At 40.9% G+C, this 19,348-nt stretch overlaps 1 protein-coding gene across 2 annotated transcripts in view; it reads left to right on the plus strand.

Annotated features, from left to right (window-relative positions):
• SDK1 (sidekick cell adhesion molecule 1) overlaps positions 1–19,348 on the plus strand; it is a 380,447-nt gene that overhangs the window by 209,155 nt on the left and 151,944 nt on the right. For both annotated transcript variants that reach the window (XM_015643063.3, XM_015643064.3), the window contains exons 6-7: positions 18,063–18,174; positions 19,152–19,342. In XM_015643063.3, the coding sequence (XP_015498549.1) occupies positions 18,063–18,174; positions 19,152–19,342 (303 nt within the window). The remainder of the gene's footprint in view (positions 1–18,062; positions 18,175–19,151; positions 19,343–19,348) is intronic.

Consider the following 19,348-nt stretch of genomic DNA (forward strand, 5'->3'; position numbering starts at 1 on the left):
TTGTAGCAGCCAAATTGACACAATGGAGTGTAATAGCTCCAGAGCAGCCATTACAGTCTGTTGGGTAATTAAAAGCTAAATGGAACGTTGAGAAATGATCCGTACAATGGGATTGGTTAATTTCTTCACTTTTGTAGATTTAAGTCACTCAAGATGATGCTATCATTTTTTTGAAGTGGGTTTTATACTGTTTAAGTCACCATGAAACCCAGTTCATCCTCAGTATGGTATTAAGGGAGACATCAGACTTTCTTGGTGTAGTGAATTCCATATACATTGTCTTCCTCCCGTGAAATACTTTCACGCTTTTGTTGTCCTCTGTCATGGAGAAGATATTTTATCTGGAAATTCCTAAGAAATAAAACCAATTTACCAGGGACACAGCAGCAATAAGATGATTCCCTTTGGTGTGATGTCCCTGTAGACAGAGCACAGGAGCCAGAAGCATTCCTCAGCTTTTCCAGAGTGTGGCTCGGGCTGGGAATGGGAGAGGTGGATGTGACCCCCTCATTGCACGGTTTTTGTGGTGCTCCATCCAGCTGCAGACAGCTGGAGCACTAAATGGGGAGGACAAGGAGATGCTCCAAGGGCTGGAGCCAGGTCAGGAGAGCTGGGGGTGCTCACCTGGAGAAGAGAAGGCTCCAGAGAGCCCTCAGAGCCCCTTCCAGAGCCTAAAGCAGCTCCAGGAGAGTTGAAAAGGGACTTGGGACAAGGGATGGAGGAACAGGACACAGGGAATGGCTTCAAACTGAGAGCAGGGTTAGAGTAGACATCAGAGTTGCTTATTTTTAGTTGTTTTTGAAATAGCATTAAGTTTATGCTTAACTTAAATCTCCTTCCAACTCCTACACTTTTCTTCTCCACAACTTTACTTCTCCTAACTAAGCAGTTCTTGCTGGCTGTTGTCAGTTCATTTTGTGGACCTGTCTGTCTCAACTCTACCCGCTGAAGGGCCATGTCGTGTCTCTTTTATTGATTCTGGGGTCCCCTGAGACATGCTCACCCTGGTAATTCAGCAGCAAACATCCTGCACCTCCATCAGAGCTTGCCCAGAACAAGCTGTTTCTGTTTTATTAAGCTTTATTAAGCTGCATGATTTTGCTGATCCACAGCCTGGACACTTCAAACAGGCGTCACGGTGATGCTGCCGGAACTGGACTTGACAGGTATTTTTCAACCTGTCTGGTGTTAGCTTGGTTTTTAGGATCATTCCAGACAGCTGTTGTAGCAAAAATTATGCTGCAACACAGGCTACTGGTTAGAGAATCCATATTTCAGGATGTAACAATGTTAGGTGTGCATTCAAACCAGTTAAAACTCTTCTTGACTGTAACTACATTTAAAAATGGTTTCGGCCCCAGTTACAAGCCCCAGAGGGAACAGGGTTTTGTTGTCTCGCTCCTTCAGGGCAGCACACACTACCTGCTCCCCCAGTTCTTGCTAGCCTCCAGAATAAATGGTGAATTAATCTTGTGTGACTGAGAGAAACTTATGGTACAGGAAATTTAGAATGCTGTCCAGACCCTTTCAGTGAGGCTTCCATCTCTTTCAGACCTCAGGCTTTAGAAAATTGAACCAAGGAATATATGTTGTACCTCTGACAGAACTCCTGTTGTTAACTATTTCTCATCCTTTAATTTCTCCGAGTCAATAGCCTGGTGTGGATACAGGCCAGGCTTTAGTGGGGAAAGCTGTGGCACCTGTGGCAGAGACAGTCACCTTCATCAGCCTGGCCCTGACCTTGCTCACACTCATCTGAAACTCCTGCTCCAGCAAGGGCTGAATCCCTCCATCTGCATTATCCTCTCTTCCCTAACAGCAGTCCTTGAGGAAGCTTTCTCCTCAGGCAGGGAAGGGCATTCTCACCAACATGTAACCTGCTTGTCTGGTTCTTCACTCACAGTAATTGCTAAAGTTGTAATTTTAAATCTGACTGGTGGTATCAGAAGGCCAACTACATGGTGTTATGTGGGTCAGGACCTGCAAATCCCAGCATCTTAATTTGACCTTTGGCAATTGACTCTGTGCTGTTTTATTCCCCATCTTTTCTCCTTAATTGCAGCTGCAGCCGTGTCTGGCTGCTATTACAAGAACTGAATTAGAAAAATGGAAGAAGTTATTCCGTGGTGCTTTGGCTCTCAAAGTAGCAGTTTAACCCTGTGATTTTGTTAGAGCCATGCATGAAATCTATGCCTCTGATGTCTCTTCTGTCATACATACTTATAATGCTGAGAAAGAACGCTCTCAAAATGATGATAAAGGGAAAGCTTCAGAATTGTGATAATTTTGACACATCATTACTATGATTGACACGATAAATAAGTCAGGTCATAAGGAATAATGCAGTTCTAAATCCCCAACCACATAAGCTTGCTGAGAGGGAAAAAAGGGTCTATTAAATTTTCTGTATAGAGATTGCAGTCAGTGGCGCATAAACAATACATTCTATAGCAACCTGTTCATTGCTCAAGTTGTTATTGGCAGGCACTGTGGCATTTCTACAGTCATTAAAAGAAGCTATCACTATTAATCTCCAGTCTCAAGGCAGACAGGTTTAACCTGAAGCTGATCATCAAATAATGGTAACAGGTATTTGTGCTTTGGTGAACATTCCCTTTCATCTTTGGATGCCTTTCCTGTAATGTAAGGGGAAGGGTTGAGGATTGTAACCTTCATTATAAAAGTCAGTAAGTTAATTGTGTGTCTTTTAAACAGGTTTTTCCCCCCAAACCGAGGGTATTTGTAAAGGGGAAGAGATTTTACAAAACTTAGCAGCTCATTCTATGCATCCTCAGCATTCAGGATATTTCTTATTCTAATTTTCAGTTAATAGTCCTTGGTTTGATAAAAAACCTCATCCTTGAGCTGTCCAATGTTACTCCATTAGAACAAAAAGCTTTTTTTTATTGCTGAATCAAGTCTTTTAAGTGATGTCAAAGAGTGATGTACTAACTAGTAATGTATTTATGTTCCACTTTTCCTCCTGGTGGCCTGAGGAATTCATCCCACCCTGCAGGTACAAGAGCACTTGGGAAGGGCAGCTGTAAGGATGAATTCATCAAGTTCCTTCCTTAGAAAGTGGCCCTTGAAAGAACTGAAATAATCAAAATATTTTGACTCGTGTTGCCTTTTGCTTCCCCTTACTCAAGGAAAATTGTTTTCCTCTGGGAAAAATACAGGAATCTGTCACCACAGAAAAATGTGAAACTGTGATTCATAAAGGTTAAAGGGAAAAAATTCAATTTATTTTTCATTCATCCTAAAAAGAAAGTTATATCCCTTCTCTAATATTCCTTATCATCCTCACAGAAATAGGATGATATCTATCATTTAGGCTCTCTGAGTACTCTTGTCCCAGCTCCAACTTTTGGTTGTGGTAATGAAGTGATCAGGGCAAAACAAACTCATCCCAAGTTCTGCCTTCAGAAACCATTTTTATGTGCAAATACAAAAACTGAATTGCTGCCCTGGAGATTTCCCTGGTATAAATGATCTTTAGAGCATCCAGTGTCACCAAGACATGGAGCCCCCCTGCCCTGGCTCCTTTCCTGGCTGGCTCCCAGGGATGATGCAAGGTCCTCACTGACACTTCACACCCCTGAACCCATCCTCTGCAATGCTTCAGACTGGTTTTCATCTTGGTTGTTTAACTTTTAAATGTGTTGGATATGAGCATTTGATCTCTGAAAAAGGCCAGAAGAAAGATATGGCAGAACATGACTGTGGGGATGGAGGGGCAGGAAAGCAGGTTTTTAACGCTGGGATGGAACCTGCTGGCTAAATGGCCTTAGCATATGTTTTGATCCAGGGTTTAGGCATCCATTTCTAATGCTTTGTAACAGCTCAAGCTCAGTTAAATTGGTGTGGTGACATGTGCCAGAGTCTGTGGGCAGCCTGAAACAATAACTCTGAGAAATGCAAATTGCCTGGTTTGCTCTGGGAGAATATTCTGATTTTCCCCCATCTCATCTGCTGTTGACCAAGGATGCTGTAAATAACTGTCCAGCAGCAGAATTAAATTTAGATTGCCACATCCCACTAAGGAATTTTCCAACTGAGAAGTGGTCTGAAAAGGGATGTGAGAAGGGGGACAGCTTCAGACAGATCCCCAGGGATTTGGGTCTTCTTGCACTTGGAGACTGGAAAGAAAAAAAAAACCTCCTCATCTTGTATTTGAGTGTAACCTAAAGTGTTAAAAGGTTGTAATAAACAGGTCAGATGCACCTGGTGCAGCCTCATTTCAGTAATGCTTGTCCTCACCTCATTTTCACCACACATAAAATGGAGATAATGGTTCCTCCATCTTCTCTAGAGGTCTCTGGTGTGCTGGGAGAAACAGTTATTATTTTTCAAGAGCACTTTCTACCCCTTCTGCTTTCCAATGGTAATCAGTTGTACTTTTTAATGGTAGGAGTAAAGGATTTATACAGAAATAAATCAGCTTTATAAAATTTTCCACTTTCCCTCTTTGCTGGGTTTTACATTTTATACATTTGCATGCATAGAGAGGAACCAGAAACAAAAGAAAAATTGTTAGCAGTTAAAAACATTTGTTTAAAAGCATTTTTTTGTGACTGTGCTTCTCCTATATGAAAAAAGAAACAGATTCATTTGCCATGTGCTATTTTTTTCTTGTCCTTTACATTGGCTGTTGCTATTAATTATTATGAGTGGTACTTGTGATTCACTATAAAATACTCTATTTTATGTCCAACCTGCCTGTGTTGAGGGAAGGTTCAGCCATTTACCACTTTCAAAGTGAGTAGATAACAGTGATTTGCAGAAGCTTCTCAATGTCTCTCAGAAATTTGGTCATTTTTGACCTGCCTACATTTGCACACCTAAAATTTGTGACCAGACAGAAATTGGGAAATGCAGAGAAACACTTAAAGGCCAACATTTGCAGAGCTTTGGGTACACATTGAAGCTTGTATTTTTTTCCATGCAAGTTATTTAAAATAAAAAAAATAAAAAGCAAATCAACAACAAAACCCCACCTGAGATTTGTGCCTCACTGCTTGCTGGATCGGGGCTGAGCGGGAAGCATGGAAAGCAGAAACTCAGTGCAGTTTCCATGTTTAGGGAAATAAATGGATTTATTTAATGTATGAAATGCTCAGGAGATGTCTGAAGTCTCTGCCTTGTGTGTGGGACTTGGGGCAGCTGTTCCCAGAGCCCAGAAAACCCCAGGTTATGAACCCTGGCCCGGGACTGCTCTGCTCTCCTCACACTGGGAACTGCACCCTTGTCCCTGTTCCCTTCCCAGTCCCTAATGCTGGGGTGCAGCAGATGATTGAGGCATAAGAGCTTTATTTGCACCTTCTAATGGGCTCTGTTACAGAGTGGCATGAAAGCATTTTGCTGAAATACCAAGTGATCCTTTTCTTTTTCAGAAGAGCTAAGTGAAAACACATTGATTTTTTATTTTTTCAGCAACTTCAATAGCTCAAGATTATTACTATTTTTAAGAGTGATAGAGAAATGTCAAAAATGCTTCATCTGTACTTTTATTTTTATGTATCACCAGGCTTTGTGTTTTTCAGGGGTTTTTTGTTTGAAGCTGCAGACTTTGGGAGCAGGACAGAGAGATTATGGTTTATTTTAAAAAGCTGCTTCTATTTCTGAGTCCTCTCAGAGATTTTGTGGTTCAGTAGGTAACACATTTTATTGTCTTAAATTCAGTCTATGCTGCAAAATTCTTCTGCTCCTGAATAGCCAAATGGTCTGGCACACATTAATCTCTTATCTATAATAACATTTTTTGAAAGGAAGGAGGGGAGGGAGATGGAGCAGTTCATGACACTCTGTAGGGTGCTGGCAGTAGCCTGCAGAGAGGCCAGCACCAGCTTTTGACACTGCACATGCTTTATTCTTTCAGTATTTCCTCCCACTGAAGGTGAGTGTGGATGCACTGAGCTTTCAGGACTAATCCCACACCAAAAACCTGGAGAGAAGCCACTGAGCAGGAGGTGGCAACACCAGCTTGGGCTGTTTGGGCATCCCCAGGTGCCTGCTGCAGCCAGCTCTTCCAGCTTGCCTTCCTGGCAGCTTTGTTTTACCTTCTTGGAGTAATTTTCATCTCTTCTAGATGCATTTTATTGTCTGTGTTTAAGTGATTCATCCTTGCTCGTTCTGTGTAAGCACTTTCAGGAGATGAGTGTGTAGGAGAGAAAGCGAGTGACAGGTTTTGGGTTTCAAGTGGACCCTGCAAGGTTTGGTTTTTGGTTTAGCTGCTCTGACAGCTGAGAGTTCTGCTCTGACATAGCCCATCACCATCTGGAGAGCAGAATCATATTGTTAAGGGTTATTTTTGGGGCAAATCCGAATAAAATGGGTTAATTAAGTCGAAACAATGTGGTTGTGTTCTGCCTAATGACATGTTGCCAATTTATTTCAAACTGACAACCCAAGGACGTTTTGGGAAGTGACAGAGTGTTCCTAAACCTAGGGGTGAATTGATTTCTTTTTAAAACAAAATGAAATAGATGTTACTTGTGCCTCAGCAATATAGAAATTCATGTCTCAGACGATGGTGCATTTTCTAATGTGCTGCTTTATCTTTCATTTATTCCCCCTAATTTTCCTTATTAACTGTAATTCTGTTGTGACATCCGAGTGTCATATTATAATGATGAAAACTTCAAATAAGAAGCAGCATGAAATGCTAAGTTCTGGATGAGCTGGGAGTCAAGAGCACCCTGTGGAAATAAGCTTATGGTTTTCATCACAGCAGTGATTCCCTGTCATATTCAGGGGAGGTAGTTTAGCATCCACACAGCCAAAAACTGTGACCAACCCTCGTCTGAGAGGGCAGGAAGTCAGTACAAGATTGAGAAGATATCCCATTCTTCTCTTGGCAGGGCACAGCAAATAGGAGATCCTAAGTACATGAATGCAAAAAGAGCATTTGTACAGGCCAAGCAAGGTACAACTGTTTGTTTGTAACAATGCTGGCACTACCCAGACTGCAGAAACACCAACAAAGAGCCTGGAGTAATAACTTTCCTTTAGATTTCTTTTTACAGGACTTGCAGTATTCTCTGAGCAGCATTTATGCACTGGGTATAAACAGGCATGTCCAAAACCCCATTCCACATCCCAGAAAAGAGAGAGGCTGGTTTATTCTCACTTCAGAAAATTAAATGCTTATCCATCTGTGGAATTATTTTTGAATGGATAAGTTGGTAGACTTTCTTTAGCTGGGTTATTGTTTGCTCTTTTGGAACACTCTTTGCTTTCAGAGTTGTTTTGTTCTTGTGACAGAGGAAATGCAGCAATGTGTATTTTTCTCCCTGCTGAGGTCTGAGGCAACCTTATATTATAAAATAACCAAAGATTGATAATCACAAAGACTGCAAAGGGGAAGCTGCCCTTTATTTAGAAAAAAAATATCTGTGGTAGAAAGGGGAAACAAAATTCTTTCTTCTGTTAGAAAACTATTTCTTTGAATTCTGAGCTCTGCTGTGTGCATAGCTTTGTCCTGTTTTTTTGTGTTTGTTTTTTTTTACCGTACTCTAAATATTATAAATGAAGTTTTATTTGGTTCTGAATGTCCATGACCTGAACAACTCTGCTTTCATTTAGGATTGTCTCCCTTTATAGAAGACAGTGGAGAAGTAGCATGATATGGTCAGGGGGATGGAGAACTTTAGACCATATGGAGTGGACCTGAGGCCCCTAATAACCTATTTCTCAAAATATTATTTTGACAAGTCATTCCATATGTTTGGTTGAGTTAGCTGCTGGAAGAAGGCTGTGGGGTATCTTCTTGCTTTTCTGATCTGTTCTCTTTATGTAAAGACTTGGAAATAGCAGACCTTTGGGAGCAAGGTAGCAATCTGGATCCCAAAACATGTTTCTCAGATGTGTGTGTGTACAGATATATAAAAATAGAATGCAGCAAGAGTTGACCTTGAGCTTAAAGTGCTGCTCGGTGAGTGCATCTGGGTTTGAAGAGTTAAGTTCAACAAGGGAAACCAAGAATTCGTGTTTATTTCAGGGTTGTCCTTTCTGTACAGTTGCTCTCCTTTAAGCCTTCATGAACTGTGCCCAGCCTGTGGGATCTGAGGACAGGCTGTTGAATTTGGTGGAGTTTTTTTTATTTCTTTTAAAGTTCAAATTATGTTTATACATGGCAAGGTTTAATCTCAGTTCTTAGAGTGGATTTTCTAGAGAAAGCTTTGACCCACACTTTGCTTATCCACCACCTGCAAAAATGGACTTGCATGGCTTTGGTTGAGTGTTTTTTAAGAATATGGGAATGGGGCCCAGGTGGTGGCCTGGACACATGCCCCAAATATCTGTGACACAAAAACCCTTCCTTTTGTTGTGAAGGGCAGATAAACTATGGAGCTCTTTTAAACTAAAAGAGGAGAGATTTAGATTATATAGGAAGTTAGGAAGAACTTCTTCCCTGTGAGGGTGGGCAGGCCCTGGCACAGGGTGCTCAGAGAAGCTGTGGCTGCCCCTGGATCCCTGGAAGTGTCCAAGGCCAGGTTGGATGGGGTTTGGAGCACCCTGGGATAGTGGAAAGTGTCCCTGAACTGGATGAGCTTGAAGATCCCTTCAAACCCAAACCATTCTGGGATTCTGTGATCAGTCTGTGTATGCAAGTCTCTGTTCTTCCCATGTTATGCCTCACAATATCAGGTTCATTTAAAAAAACTGCTACAGAGAAATAGATCTTGGGAACTCACATGTGATCAATTGTATGTATCTGCTTTATGCTCTACAGAGCGTATTTAATCTTAAATCTTCCCTCTGAAAATAGTGTTTCCATTATTGTTGTCATAAAATAAATTGTTGAAGGTATTTCTTAAAGAATTTCTCCCAAAGTCACTGCAAATGCTTTTCTTTATTGAAGTCCAGTGAAGGATAGATGAGAGTCTCTTCTTTAGTTGTTACCATCCCTTCATTTCTAAGTAAGAGGAAGAGTTTGAACTTCTTACAAGTAAGGAAAAGCAAAAGTAGACTGTCAGTTGTGTGATTTTATTTGTGCCAAAGTAAGGAGTTAAGAAATGCATTTATAAAAAAACCTAACATGAAGCCATATGCAAAGGCATATTTGCAAATAGAAGGCAGGATTTTATTATCTCCCATTCCTGTCTTTGCTGCTGCTGCTGCTCAACATTAAACCAGGATCTGCTGTTGAGAATTGCAGCCCCTGAAATGGCAGCAGCTCTCTGATCCCTGTGACACAGCAATGTCCCCAGTTCAGCTTTCCTCCTTCGTTTCTCCTCTCAGCCCATCTCACCACTGAATTTGCATTTCTGGACATGATTATTAAGTGACAGTTTTGGTTTATTTTACATCCAGCTACTGATGTGTGGTTTATTAACTTAAATTTCCCATTATTAAGAAAGCAAATGGTAAATATCCAGGTGTGTAAAGCACTTAAAATTTTGAGTTTTGTCCTTAGGAGAAAGTGAGTCTTGTCTTGTGCTGCAGAAACCTCTGCAGCCACTGCCAGGCCCCTCAAACCTGTTTGCTCCTGCCAAATGAGGGTCTGTTTATGGTTAAAAGGATGCTTCTCATGCAGTGCACTAAAGTGCATCGTAAAAATATACAGCCTCTTAAAAGTAATTCCCACTAATGAGTTATTTTTAAGTCTTTTTAAACATAGCCATGTTTTGGGAGAGATTTGAGGTTGTTCGGCCTGGAGAGCTGAGAAGGGACTTTGCACAAGGGCCTGGAGTGCCAGGACAAGGGGGAATGGCTCTAAACTGCCAGAGGGCAGGGATAGATGGAATATTGGGGAGAAATTCTTCCCTGTGAGGGTGGGGAGACCCTGGCACAGGTGCCCAGAGAAGCTGTGGCTGCCCCTGGATCCCTGGAAGTGTCCAAGGCCAGGCTGGAAGGGGCCTGGAGCACCCTGGGATAGTGGAAGGTGTCCCTGCCTTGGCAGGGGGTGGGACTGGATGGGCTTTGAGGTCTCTGCTCACCCAAACCATTCTGGAATTCTGTGATTCCATGGGAAGCCCTGTGGGCCCTGGCAGTGCAGCTGCTCTGCCTTTTTGCCTCCTGCATCCCTTTGAAGATGACTCTGAGGCTAATAGATTCCACTGCCAGACCATGGATATTTTTCCCCCTTTTAACTGCTGTTGAATAAGATTACACACTGTATCCACTTATTTAGCTGGTATTAAAGCTATCTGGTGAATTGAAAAGCCACCTGAGTGTTCTTTAACTGGAATAGCTTGAGGCTATATATTTTTTCATGTTAAAAGCTCTAATGATGTGCTGGATGATAAGTTTCCAGGCAGAAAGAAGCCCCTTACTGTGCATGGAGGAAGGTCAGGTCAGTGACAGAGACTGAACTTCCAAATTGCTCTTTCTGCATGAGGAGTTGTGAGAAGGGAATTTCAGAGTTTTTGAGCAGAAATTTGGTCTGCTTTTGAATTTAGCTGCTGATTCACAGGGAGCTGTGTAACTAAGCAGTGGTTTAGTTTCCCTAAAACTGCATGGGACAATGCTAGAAATCTATTTCTGAGGTAGTCCTGTAAAATGAAGTGGGTCTGTAGGCCTCAGGAAGTAGAAAAAAGAGGAATTCAGCCCCCAGATAGCAGTTGCTGGGTCACCTGTACTTAATGGTCTGTAGGAAGAGAGGAAAATCAAGAAAAGAGCCACATGTTCCATCCCTGTCCCAGCCTTCAGAGCAGAACTGGTGACAGACAGGCTGGAGACTGTGTCACCATGGACATCCTGGCCTCGCTGCCTCTCCTGGGGCACTTTGTTGGTTACAGAAATACATTTTCCACCTTCAAATCACCTGCATTTAGGCCCCAGCCTCTCATTGTGCCCAGGAGTAGGCCCTAGGAGCTCTCTATAAGGTTTTAGACCTTTTCAACCTGTGTTTTAGACTCAGTTTTATCGAACAAAATATATAAATCTCATTTTTACTAGACTATCTACACACAAAGGGGTATAAATTGTCTTGTGGCTAGAGCTGAGTTCTCCATTAATCTTTCCCTAGGTCTAAAACCAACAGCACTTTCAGTCTTTGTGCAAGTCCTTACAAAGTGAGGGAAAAAAAGGTGTTTAAAACGTGGCTGTTATTTGTTTAAGCATTTGGAGGCATTTATAGAGTGATGCTGGCTTGGATTTTTACCCTTGCTCTTCATCATTTGTTTGTGTGTTTTTCAGTGAATCTTTCCAGGCTAGGGAAGTTTTGCTTGCTTCACTTAGTAAAATGAAGACTGTGAAAGAATAGGATTGTTTTCTGTAAATGTTTTAGGATGTAATTATCTCAGAGGGAGAGAGCAGCTCTTCAAAGTGTAAAGATCAGCTCTGGCAGAAGAACTAATGGAGTGCATTGCCCATTTAAGCTGGAAATTAGGAGTGTCTGTAGCAGGCTGAACAGAAAGGCTTTAGGAAGCTTTCCAACCAAAAAAGGGCCTGGACTGGTGAAATCACCACTTGTATGGGTTGATTTCTGTGGGTATCTTTGTTTTTCAAAGTTAAGTGAATCAGAAGTGTCATTATGACATATTCAGACAATCCCAGAGGCCCAGGAGGGGTGAATGGAAAAGGAGGGAGGGGAGGTTCCCAGCCTTTATGACATGGGAAATTCAGGCAAAATGAATTTATTGCAAGGATTCCTCAACAAGTGCTGATGAAATCTTTTGTAATTGTTTCTTTACCATATCCCTCCTCAAACTTTAGATATTTAATTTGGGATCTAGTTGCTCTATATTCTGAGTTTTATTATTCTATTCACCTTTTTTTTTCTTTCTTTTTTTCTTTTTTTCCTTTTTTAACTTTCTTTTCAATGGAAATGCATCCTCTGTTTGTTCTGATTTGGACAAAGCTTAGTCACAGTGACAAGAGTGTAATGAGTCAATAAATACAACCAACCTAGATCATTCACTTGTTTTGCTTGTGTTTTGTAAATCTTTTTCATATCTGGTGTTTTATTCATATGTCATGATGTCTGATGTCTGGTTTAAGACGAGGGCTGGATATATAAGAATTCACTTGCTGTGATTAATTCAAACAACTAGGCTGTTTCTTCCCTATAAATTTGATCCACAAAATTAAGTTTTTATGTTGCTCCTTATTTACTTTTTTAGGTCTACAGTCTGGGTTCTCAAAAGTTAAATAAATTATGTTAATACTTACATTTTTGAGGAGTCTGAAGACATTATTGGGTACTGAAAATTCTTGATACACCAACTCTTCACCATTAGTTTGTGAATTATTTTATAACTATGTAACATTGTCTCAAAAAAACCCATCTGGAGTATTTATGTTCCTCATCAAACTAAACAAACATGACCAAGAAGCCTCACAGAGGAAATTCTGTTATTTTTCTTTATGTCTAGAAATCTGAGCAGAGACCTGTGCAGTGACAGCAGCATCATATTTCCCTTTTCTTGAAAATAAATAGTCCTTCCTAGAGTCAAAGTGGGAAACTGAAACAGTAACTGTGATTATCTTAATGCTCTGTTATTGTATCAGCTCTTAATAATCACTTTAATAAGCAGGGAACCCATGGACATGGTTTGGGACAGAGGTTTATGATTGAGAACACACTTCCTTTTCATTAATTGCATAATGTTTCTCTCTGGTGCCTGCAGGTGGTTGTCAGCATTTGCTTTGCTGTTGATCAGGCTCCAATTCCTGTGGTGCATCTTTTACTCTGAAGGGGAAGGGAAATTAATCTATTATTGATCAGGATCCAATTCCTGTTGTGTGTCTTGTACTGGAGAGGGAAAGGGGCATTAATCCACTCTGGGTTCATAATTCAAACCATCTGCAGGCTGTACCTGGCGACAGGGAGTGTGTTCCATTAGGTGGTTTGTATTTGTAAGGTTGGTTTTTTTCCTCACCCCCTCCAGCAATCTTGAGATACCCTGTGATTGTCATTTCTCCTCTTTTTTCATATTCTGTGTCTCAAGCAGAGATTGCACATTCCTGATGCCATAAGGTTGTACTCTATGTAATATTTTGCTATTTGTGTTGGACTCTAATCTCCTATCCTGTTTTTTTCTAATAGAGGTGTCCATAATTTGATAAAATGAAGCCTTGCATGTATCCTGCATAGTAATTACAAAGGTATTTCTGCATCCTCTGCAAGCCTGGAAGCCTGTGGGAAGCTTAGGGTGAAAGTTTTCTAATATTTTTCTCCCAGGATACCTTATAAATTGTTTCAAAGTACAATTGTACAAAAGTACAATTGTTTTTGACAAAGGATTTTGAAAGGAAATGTCTGTTTACTAACAATGACATTTTGCATTGGATTTTTGTGTAGCATCAGTCAAGTACTCAATTTCTCTAATAGCTTGAGGGTAGGGTACTGGTGATCTCTTCTGTGAAGTGTTTTTCTCACATAGACAAATTTCATAATATGAATAAATGAATTTATTTTTGGGTACTGATTCCTGTGGAATCCCTTCTTCACTGCAAGCTGGACCTGGAGCAATAATTGCAGTAATTGCAGTAATTAACAGTAAGGGCAGGGATGAGGTGCAGCCAACCTCACATTCCAGGCTCTCGATTATTTGGACAATCCTCCCCCTCCTGCTCGTGGTCACCTTGTTTGTTAAGCTTCTTCAGAGAGCTGGGACCTATAAGCAAGCCTCAAAAATAAACCTTATCATTGTGCTCAAGTCTGAACTCAAACTATTACTTCTTTCAGGAGATAAACAGCTTCTCTCAGTTTCTGTTGAGGCTGACTTACCTCATATCTCTGTCACATGAATTAGAGCACCCACTGAAGTAATACACTTAATATTCTGCACTGCAAATACAGACACAGATAAAGTTTGCATGTCATAATGTAAAATCTGGGGAAGAACTTAATGTTTATGCATTTCTGAAAGGGAAAGAACCTATTGTGTGTCTCCAGTCATCTGGCCTGGGTGAGATTTCTGTTCTGTTGAGAAAATTAAGCACCTGAAGTGGCTTTGATAAAGTCTGTGATCTTTATAAACTGTAAATTACAACATTTAAAATTCCCTGTACCTTACATGTCAATATATGTACAGAGATAAAAATACTTTCTTTCCAGAGACGATAGGGCAGTGTACATAATTATTGTATTTAAATAACAGATTAAAATTCTACAGCTCATCAGTGCTATAAAAAAAAAAAAAAAAAAATCTGTGTTAGAGAGGCCTTGGATGGGTTTTATTCCTGATCAGGCAGGAGGGAGGGGGCAGTTCAGCAGGCTCAGTGAAGTGCAGCCATTCACAGCCACAGGTGATAAAAACAAACAGACCATGCAGAAGTTGTTCACCCTTTCTTCTTCTCTCTTCTCTCAATTTATTTCTGCTTTTGTGGGGGATTGCCAGATTCCTGAATTCCACAGTCTGGAGAGGAGCTTATGTTCAAAGGACAGAAAAAAAAAACCAGAAACTTTGTTGCTTTTTTTTTTTTTCCTTTCTTTTTTTTTGTTTTTTTTTAAAAAAAAAAGAAAAAAGTTTAATCTGGAAAACATAACATCAATGCAAATTTACCTTAATATTTATCTTGAGCTGTTAATGGCAGCTCAACTGTTCCATGAGTAACTGGGATGGCAACCACTGGAGGACAAACTCCTGTCCCGAGTCCAAGTCTTTGGGGTTCCCACAGTCTTGCCTCAGAAACTGTTTGGGGTCAGACCTGAAGGCCCTGCAGGTGCTGGGCCCTTGCAGAGCCTTGTAATGGCTCAGACAGGGATAGATGAGAAAGTTTTGAGGCAAAGTGGAGATTAGAAATGCTGGGAGTGCAGTGGGTAAAATGGACAGAAAGGAAAATAAAGCCGTGTGAGCTTCCTTGGAGAACAGTCCCTGTTGGATTAGGACTCTTGCTTGTGGCAGCCCTTCTTTCCAGTCATCTATTAAGGGCTAAAATCAGATTAAGAGCACATCCCTTAAGTGTTTTTCAGTGTCACTCAGCCTTGTTTCTCCAGCTTCCCACAGGTTCCTCCCAGACTGTGTCTGATAGTGAGGCATGCCCTGCCTGCAGTTCTGGGGTCGCTGTTTTTCCCTGATGTGGCTTTGCTTTCTTAGCTGAGAGGAGGATTCAGAAAGCAGATGGAAAGGAAAGAATGCCTTTTCTTTCCAAAAACGTAAAATATAGCTGGGAATGGTTGTTCCCTATTAGTGGAATTATCTCACTGTAGCTCTGTTCCCATGTGCATTTGTATTACTTCCCCATTTCAGTGTATTTAATATTTCCTTCAGAGAAGCTGAAGTTCAATCATTAAATTAAAGGATATATTAGAAATTCTGTGTAGAATTCTGTAAGAACTATTTAAGTTCTTAAATGGTGGGAAACATCATTAGGGGACCATGGGATGGAAGAGGGGGGGAAAATGGCCAGAGATGAATGCAGAGAAGCTGAGGGAGGAGAGGAGGAGGAGGAGATGTGATGAAAAGCCAGAAGCAGCAATGTGCTAGAAAGCCCAGGCAACAAAAAGTCTGATGAAGTAAAAAAAGGAACAGTGAAAAGGAGAAAAATTCAATTGTTTTCGACAAAGGATTTTAAAAGAAAATGTCTGTTTACTAACAATGACATTTTGCATTGGATTTTTGTGTAGCATCAGTCAAGTAAAATCACATCTGTGTGGTGCATGTGGTGGCAGGAGAAGGATGGAGTGGCTTTATTGACAGGCAGGATGAGAAACTTGAGGAGTCTGGGTAGTTGTTCATTATCTGATTGTTTGCAATAACTCTCTGCCTTCCCCAGCATGATGGAAAACTGATCTGCCACATCCCATCATCCAAACAAAATCCCAATGTTGCTTATCTCCATTAGGATCTTGGCTACTCTGATACTTCAACCCGTGGATTTCTTACAAAAGGGTGAAATTCGAAAGGCATAGACTCCTAGTTACAGCCCTATGGAGATTTTTACTCTAAAGTAAAACTAAGATCCTTCTTTGGTGTTTGAATTAGCCATAAAACAAAGCTGCAAACTGCCCTCTGCAAAGGGAGCCCAGGCAATGTCCCTGTGGAGCTTGATTTGGCAAGAGTGGGGCCAGAGTGAGTTATGGGAAGGGTTTCCTTAGTGCTGCAAAGGGAAACTTGAGCAGTCTTTGAATATAAAATAAGAATATTTGTGCTGCCCCCATACTGTTTAGGTAATACTTGAAAATTTTGTTGGTTTTCTGCATGTGCTTGTTATGTTTATAGCTGAACTTTCTTTGTAGGTGTGTTCCTGGGAACCCAAGGTCTCACCGTTTTGATGAGCCCTCTGTCTCACATCAGGATCAGTTCACTCACAGCCCTTAGCAGGAGCCTGCTTTTAAAAAGTTTGTTTCAGGGATGGTACAAAATAACAAGAAACACGTGCTTTGCTTAGATTTTTGTTGCAGTCACTAAGAAATCTGCCTTTTCCTGGTTGCAGGACGGGGAATGTGCACTTTCATTTCCTTCCTTATCTGCTGGGTGCACACAGGGCCACTCGTGTGGGGTGATGGGAGTGACAGCAAAGCCGACTTCTCCTCCTTGGCTGGTTCTAGTGGGGAGCTGATAACTCTAACAAGTGGTTTTTGTCTCTTCCAGATGGAGATAAGAAATAATTACTGCCAAGTTAGTCACTGGTTTGTTGATCTTTTAGCATTCACTGTTGTAAACCTTCATCTTGGGCAGAAGTGGTGGGCAGCAGTAATGCTGAGGTTTTTTCTTCTCATCAGTAACGAGCTTCTAATCTGATCAGCTCTTGTTTTCTGGGTTTTGTTGTTGTTTATTTGGTTTTGGTTTTTTATTTTAATTACTATCTGCAAAATTTCTGCCATGAATACCTGTAAGACCAGCATGGAAATCTTAGAAAATAGATTTTCTTACCTGATGGTATCAAATTTCCAGGAATGTTGACGAGGAGGTGTAAAACTTATCAACAGCTTGTGTTTTGAGATGCTGTGTGTCAGGTTGACAGAGCACATTTATGGAAAGAAATAAATATCTGCTTTAAGTACTATTCTTGAATGCTTGCATTTATTCAGAAGTGTGAGTGGTATTCTTTAAATTTTAAAATGATGTTCCACACTTCCATTCCATACTGCACTAACTGCTGTCAATTAGAAAAACATCCAAAGTTTGCCAGTGAGAAATCTGCTGGCCTTGGGAACTTTCTGAGCCTCATGACCAAAGCCTTTGGCTATCCAACAAATGAAATGCAATGTCAAATGGCTTTTGGCATGCTGATTATCATCTAAGCAAAGATTCTTCTGACCATTTTCTGTTCTTTAGGGAATTACCTTAAATTTTAGGGTTTTGTACCTTGTATTTCCCAGTTTCCACACTGCTTAATGGGCATGGACTAGCTTCCTGTGCAGAAAACATTGATGAACTGGCTTGCTTTTCCATCAGTTGGGTTTTATTTTTATTACTTTTCTCTGTAATTTGTTTATTGGTTTCCATATCTTTGAAAATTTTATTACTCCGTTATTCAAGCTAAAAAATAGCTAATTTTTCTTTCCCAAATGAGTTGCTTGAAGCAAAGTACCTATGAATACATGGGTATTTTAATTCACTTAGTAAATGCATACAGAGAAAATTTACAAGCTGCCTTTTTACCATTTTTTAAGTGTCTGCTGACTGTTGCATAAGCTAAATTATTTACAGTATGAAGCCTCACAAAAGAGTAACAGATTTGGGTTATTTACTTTTCTGATAAGAAAAGGGGATTGAAGTTGCTGTGATATGCTGCTTTGTTAATTTTATATTTGTTCCCCAGTGTGTAAAATCTTTTTAAAGAACTAACATGAGTATTGGCAGACTCTTTTGAAATGGCGTGGAAGGGGTAAGATTAAACAAAACATGAAAAGGTCTTAAAAATATAAGTCAGCAAGTGTTTGATAAAAATAAAAGTGCTCAACAATAGAAAACCTTTAGGATGCTTAATTTCTTTGCTCTGTCTTTGAGAATATTCCCGGATGGAGGGCAGGGGCCAGTTCTTGGGAGCTGTGGGGTTTTGGGGATGGGTTTGTTGGAATAGCGCAGGGAACGGCCCCGTGGGATGCGCCAACCTGCGCTGAGGCTGAAGGGTGACGTTTGCAGCGGTGCCTGGCATGTGGCCTCGCTGTCACAGCCCTGGCTGTCTCTGGGGCCTCACCAGGTGTGTCTGTGTCCCTGCAGGTGCCACCAGCCCCTCGGACAGCGCGGCTCCGGCCATGGTCATCCGCCCGCACAACACCAGCGTGGTGTCGGGGAGCAGCGAGGCCACCCTGGAGTGCGTGGCCAGCGCCAGGTATGGGAACTCCTCCACAGCTCTCACTGGGACTCTGCCCTTTCCAGAGAAGGACAGAGGATGTTGCTTTCATTTTTTTATTCTTGTTTATTTGGAGATTGAAGCAGGACGCTCGCTCTTCAGAGCAATGTTATGAGTGATCTTGTTTGTCCAACATTACTGAATTAAACTTACTGATTTTTCTAGACAAATGAGGGCACAGGCTGGGGTGCTTTCCCACCTTGTCCTCACATGGAAAGAAAAAGAAGTTTCCTTTCCTTTTCCTGTTCAAGCAGCAGACATTATCATAAGGAAAAAATGATGGTGAGGGTTGATAATATTTCAGCTATTGCCTATGAGCAGCAGAGGTGATACTGTTGAACAGTTGATGCTTCCTAATAAATAAATTTAGTGAGAATCTCCTATCAAGTAATTTTTTCAGGCACTCTCATTTTGCAGTGATTATTGCTTAACTGTTCATAATGCACTGTAATACAGAATTCACAACATTCCTCCTGTTTCTGTCTAGTTGGCCTTGAATGGCTTCGAATTTCAGTGGAAGTGAATAGTTGAAGTCCTTGGGTGATAAGACCAACTGATTTACTTTCCCCTCTGAGGGCAGAGATGTTCTTGATATGATTAATATTGTTTTGGTAATTGAGTTGTAATGAAAGCACTTCCCATGCAGCTGATTCCCATAGCAGTATTTACTCCTTTTGCTTGGAGAAATCAAATTATTAGCACTTAAGTTCTATTGCTGTATCAATTAGCTGTACTTGCATAATGCCACTTGAGTAGTCTGCAGTCCTTGATGTGTAGAAGTTATACATGCATTTACTTTCTAACAGTGTGTTTTGGGGATAGAGGAAGACTTAAAGAAATTTTATAATCTGTAATATTATATTCCTCATGTGTATAAATATATATATATATGCACACAGAGATTATTCTGTACTATATATATGTTTTATGATTTTATTGCTGTATTTTTTTGGCAGACCTCTTGAGAGGCTGAGCGTGACCTGGAAGAGAAATGGAATCAAGATCACCAGTGGCATCAGCAGCTTTGGGAGACGCCTCACTATCAGCAACCCGACCTCTGCTGATGTGGGGATGTACTTCTGTGAAGCCAAACTCAGAGAGAGCACAGAGGAGCCAGCAAGAGCGAAAGCTTTCCTTTCTATACTGGGTAATT

This window comes from Parus major, chromosome 14 (assembly GCF_001522545.3).
Source record: "Parus major isolate Abel chromosome 14, Parus_major1.1, whole genome shotgun sequence".
Taxonomy (NCBI): Eukaryota; Metazoa; Chordata; class Aves; order Passeriformes; family Paridae; genus Parus; species Parus major.